The sequence below is a fragment of the Nematolebias whitei genome, chromosome 19, assembly GCF_014905685.2.
Source record: "Nematolebias whitei isolate Nwh7 chromosome 19, NemWhi1, whole genome shotgun sequence".
Classification (NCBI taxonomy): Eukaryota; Metazoa; Chordata; class Actinopteri; order Cyprinodontiformes; family Rivulidae; genus Nematolebias; species Nematolebias whitei.
The window spans coordinates 3,900,769-3,906,564 of NC_056516.1; the positions used below are offsets into that span (position 1 = coordinate 3,900,769).

General features: G+C 44.3%; 1 protein-coding gene across 1 annotated transcript in view; it reads left to right on the forward strand.

Annotated features, from left to right (window-relative positions):
• Window positions 1–1,569: 1,569 nt before the first annotated feature.
• The window catches only part of LOC119426025 (AT-rich interactive domain-containing protein 1A), a 145,706-nt gene continuing 141,479 nt past the window's right edge, over window positions 1,570–5,796 (forward strand). The window contains exon 1 of the mRNA XM_037693586.1: window positions 1,570–1,636. Within this exon, the coding sequence (XP_037549514.1) occupies window positions 1,570–1,636 (67 nt within the window). The remainder of the gene's footprint in view (window positions 1,637–5,796) is intronic.

A 5,796-nucleotide genomic window follows, 5' to 3' on the forward strand; every position in this document is an offset into this window, starting at 1 on the left:
TGGTGGGGGTTAAGGGCCTTGCTAAAGGGCCCAGAGTGGGACAAATGAGGGTGGGGGCAGGTGTGGGTGCTTCACCTACCCCACCCACATTTTTGATGTTGTCGGTACCGGGGCTTGAACTGGCGATCTTCCGATCACAGGCCCACCTTCTCTAACCTCTGCGCCACCACTCCCCTATTTTTTTTATACATATATAATTTTCTTTTGTTTTTCAGTTCATATTCTTTTTTATGATTGTCTGTTCAATTCAGTTTATTTATTTTGTGCCAAGTCACAACAGAAGTCATTTCAGGGCACTGTACAGAAACATTAAAATAAGTTAACAGAAACATTCATTTATAAAAATAATAATTTAAGACTATTTATCTGAGCAGACTGCTTTGAATTTAACTCCATCACAGAACTCTCATCTTGAGCTGATAAATATCTCGTGGAGGGTAAACGTAAACTGTATTTTTGCTGCAAATATTCAATCAAGCTGTGAAGCAGGCAGTCTGTTTTCAGTCAGCCACGCTCAGTCTGCTCCGGAATGGACGAGAGGAACATGCCGCTGAAGCCATGGAGCTCGAACGTCCAACGTAAAACTAACTTTACCGCGGTGCCTGGCTAAACAATCCTCGTGCGCTTTAATGTGGTGCTTTTTCAAATGTTTATTAAGTTTATTGTATTGTAGATCGCGACTGAGCTTCCTCCTCTCGGTACAGAGACTCCAGACATTGCATGTTCCTGTCTTTCGGTGTTTAGTGTAAAATACTTCCACACATCGGACATGTTACGATGTAAAATTGGTTAGCTGTTAGCTACAGTGCTGCTCAGTGCTCAGCCCGCAAAAGAGAATTTACTCACGTTGTAGCTGGCTGCAAACAATGAAATTGATTTCCTGAATGTGAGGTGGGTCTTATTACTCTGGGTTTCAAGAAACATGCCTCCGTTCAGGAAATCCATTCCATTGTTTGAAGCCAACCTGCAGAGCAGGTCATCAGACACAGACATGCATCATGGATCGGAAAGATTGACAGGTTGAATCGGAAAAATCAGATACGTAAATTATGCTGGTATCGAATGTCAATACTGGATCAGATCTGCTGTGTGTGTAGTAGTTTTTATAAATAAGATGTCTAACAAAATGTTTGATATTTTATAGCTGGAAAAAGCAAAACAAAAAAATGTGTCTTTTAATTGTAAGAGCTGGATCTTAGGTAAAGGTTACCTAAAGGTAAAAATGTGTTATATCTGTTTCAGTAGTTTCAGTTCATATTGTCAGGTGTGACTGTAGCTGGACACTGAGGAGAGGAGAGATTAAAATTTGATGTTAATACTTATTTTGATGCAACTCGTCTAACTTTAGGAAGCAACGTGTCAAGACAGGAGCATTATTTTTTTCTTTTTGTGGCATCACAGAATCTGATGCTACAATAACATCTTCGTGGAGAAAATAAAAATTATTTTTAAACATAAATTATCAGGAAATGTAAATAATAAAGACAGTCAAGAGTTTTTAAGCTAACTTCATATTTTTTATTTTATTTTTTAAATCTGATTTATCTTTGGTGTCCTGCAGGTAACCAGATGCCCCCCCGACCGCCTAGCGTCCAGTCAGACAGCATTATGCATTCTTCCATGAACCAGGAGAGGGGTGAGTCCAAATATTCCAACAGTTTAGAGATAAAGACCAAACTCCAACTCACAGAAACCCACTGCTCTGTCAGGTGTTCTCACAGCCAGGCCTGTAAATCGCATCCACTTTTTATAAAAACACAGAGGGATAAATATTTATTGTCCTCATTGGATCTGAGTCCAGTACACAAAATGGCCCTGCAGACTCCATCTGAACCAGCGAAATCGACTCTCATTGACGTAGTTACGTGATGAAAATTGCATCATTTTGTTTTCAGAGCAGCTTCGCCTGCCCCATGGTGACACAAGGCCAAACTTTCTCTCACAGGTGTATGCACCAAGTATTTTGTGACTGGTCAGAAGTTTGTGGGTGTGTTTTTCAATGCAGACACGCACTGACTTTCAGCTGTACAACTCTTCAAACGCACTAAAGTAGTCCCTTTTTTCTTCTTCTTCTTCTTTCGGCTGTTCCCTCTGTGCCACCACTCCCAAACTCACTAAATTAGTCTAATAGCCAAAAACTCTTGGATGGAGATCGTGCACACATTATGTACGGAGGGTCTGTCTGCTGAAAAGTGTGGTGTTTTCTTTACAATTTATTTGTGGCCAAATGGTGGATGCATGGATGGAGGCTCTGGCAGCAAGAAACTCTGCGCTGACATTTACTGCAGCAGGAGGGGTTTCCCTAGACCTCTGCACCATGTTTCTCTTGGACTATGAAAGGTGTGCAAAAATGAACCTCCCGCAACCATGTGACCGCACGTCGACTGTTCTGCTTCAGATGGAGTATGTCGAGTCCTTTAGTGCTCAATATGGGTCTGTTTTCAGTATGACTTTGATTTCACTAACATAAACAATCATTTCACATATTGGATCAACTCACATCTGTTTTGTCTGGGTGTGTTGGGCCAACTCTGACGTACCTGAGCCTGCAGTATCGTTCAGAACACATAAATAAGTAGCTTTTCTTTTTTTTTCCCCTCGTCCTGTCCGGCATTGTGACACTCAGAATTATTGTCTGAGTGCCAAAGTGATGCCCAGCAGTTTTACTTTCACAAGCAGAGCATTATGGCTGGCCTTAATGCTCCGCTTGATATATAAATTAAATTTTATTAGAATTTGCTTTGGGTTTGTTTCAGATGTAATGGACACGGGGATGAAAAACAAAGAAGATAACAAAGCAGAAAAGTGAGAGAAGGGTTAAAAGGTAAAGAAGGAGGTAGGAATAGAGAGAGAGCGGTATAAAGAGAACACAAATCAACATCATTGGTCTGCCTCTAGACCTGCGAAAAGAAAAGACAAGACAAAACCGAGAAGGCACAACAACAAACAACATATATAATGATACTTATAACATCATTAGAAAGTATTTTATACAGTACATGGTAATACAAGATGTATTTAGTGGCCACCACAACCCAACTAAGTGTGTAACTGATAAACACTTGGATCTAAACACCTGTGTGAGCATGCTTATCACTAGAAGGTTTCTTCATAAAACTGTTCAATAGTGGATGTGGGGACCCACAGACCCATCCCCACAGGACACGATGGTAACACAGGGAAGACCGGAGCCACAGACACACAGCGGGCCCCAAGCCCGGAACTCCGGGACTCCCCCAAAAGGGACACCCGCACCCCCCAGAGAGAGAAGCAAAGGGAAGCCCCGGGCGATTCCCAGCAACCACAATGCAAAAACCCCAGGAGGCTGCAGCGACAAGTCCACAGTCCCCGCCGGCAACCCACCCCCTTCAGAGTAGATCCGGCCATGGACACCGAGCCCAGAGTCCCAAGGTCATACCACCCCACAACAGAGGCCCGACAAAGCCAGAGCACCCAGGGCCCGGCAGGCAGCCACCAGGGCGGGCCTGCACACACCCCACCACCCAGCCCCAGATGCCGAGAGCCACCAATGCACCGGCGGCAGTGGGGCCCACCACCGGAGGGGAGCACGACAGGGGGAAGTAGACCCCATATTAAATGGGGGACCCAAATTGATCCAAGAGAGGGGACCACCTAAAACCAAGCCCGAGACATAAACAGGTGCACAGAGACAGCCCGACAGAGCCTCTTTCGGGTCGTCCATGCGCCCCACCCACCCGACAGCGACCACAAGCCGGCCCCAGGCCGGGGGCCAGAGCAGCAGCTGAGGAAGGCCGGCCCAGCACACCAAGGACCAGGCACCCCAACAGCCCCACACCACAGGCCCGGAGGAGCCCCGGCATGCCACCTATGCACCCCCACCACGAATGTCACACCAGACCGACCAGCCAGCACCCCGTCAAAGAGAAGCCACGCCCCCGAATAAGTAGCTTTTCTTTTGTACACATGCTTATAGGTAAGCTGTTCTACTCAGAAGATTTTAGGTTTTTCCATCCTGAAACGCTCCACCTTTACTTTAAATCTGTTTGTAGTTTGCTTGTCATCCCATGTTAGGGTAACAACTCAGTTTTTCAGGGATGGAGCTAGCTTAGTGCTATGTTACTCTGTTAGTTCCGTTGTTCAATTCAATTCAGTTTATTTATATAGCGCCAAGTCACAACAAAGTTGTCTAAGGGCACTTTACAGAAACATTCACATAAAAGCCAATTAGTAAAGTTCTCTAAGGAATCCAGCAGACAAGTTGAATCTTGGCTTCGTTGCAGTCTCCCATCCTGAGCAAGCACAGTGGCAACAGTGGAAAGGAAAAACTCCCTTTTAAAAGGAAGACACCTCCAGCAGAACCAGGCTCAGGACAAGCGGCCATCTTCTTTGACCGGCTGGTTGAGAGGACAGGAAGGAGAGACAGACGAACACAGAATGGTAGGTCCAGGTATAAGTCCAGGTGTATCTGAAAGACAAAAAAAAAACACGTTAAGGATAGAAAAAATAATTACAAATACAATCCGGATTCCAAAAAAGTTGGAACACCAAAGAAATTGTGAATAAAAACTGAATGCAATGATGTGGAGATGCCAACATCTAATATTTTATTCAGAATAGAACACAAATCACAGATCAAAAGTTTAAACTGAGAGAATGTATCATTTTAAGGGAAAATCTGTTGTTTCCAAATTTCATGGTGTCAACAAATCCCAAAAAAGTTGGGACAAGTCCATTTTTACCACTGTGTGGCATCCCCCCTTCTTCTTCCAACACTCAACAGACATCTGGGGACAGAGGAGACCAGTTTCTCAAGTTTAGAAATAGGAATGCTCTCCCATTCATGTCTAATACAGGCCTATAACTGTTCAATCGTCTTGGGCCTTCTTTGGTGCACCTTCCTCTTTATGATGCGCCAAATGTTCTCTATAGGTGAAAGATCTGGACTGCAGGCTGGCCATTTCAGTACCCGAATCCTTCTCTTGCGTAGCCATGATGTTGTGATTACTGCAGAATGTGGTCTGGCATTATCGTGTTGAAAAATCCAGGGTCTTCCCTGAAAGAGATGACGTCTAGATGGGAGCATATGTTGTTCTAGAACCTGAACATAGTTCTCTACATTAATGGTGCCTTTACAGACATGCAAGCTGCCAATGCCACAAGCGCTCATGCAACCCCATACCATCAGTGATACAGGCTTCTGAACGGAGCGTTGATAACAACTTGGGCTATCCTTGTTCTCTCTGGTCCGGATGACATGGCGTCCCAGTGTTCCATAAAGAACTTCAAATCGTGACTCATCTGACCACAGAACAGTCTTCCATTTTGCCACACTCCATTTTAAATGACCCCTGGCCCAGTGCAAACGTCTGAGTTTGTGGAGCTTGCTTAGAAATGACTTCCCCTTTGCACTGTAGAGTTTCAGCTGGCAATGACGGCTGGCACGGTGGATTGTGTTCACTGACAATGCTTTCTGGAAGTATTCCTGAGCCCATTCTGTTATTTCCTTGCCAGTGGCATTCCTGTTTGAGGTGCAGTGACGTTTAAGGGCCCGGAGATCACGAGCATCCAGTAGAGTTTTACGGCCTTGACCCTTACGCACAGCGATTGTTCCAGATTCTCTGAATCTTTTGATGATGTTATGCACGGTTGATGATGATAATGTAGTGAACTTGACCTTATGTCAAATCAATGACCTTAGGATCATATGGTCAGAAACTGTCATTTCATTGATCTGCATCCAGAAATACAGGTTGATCGATCCTGAGACTTTCTTTCTTGAATTAATCAAGTGGAAAAGACAATTCTCTATGATCA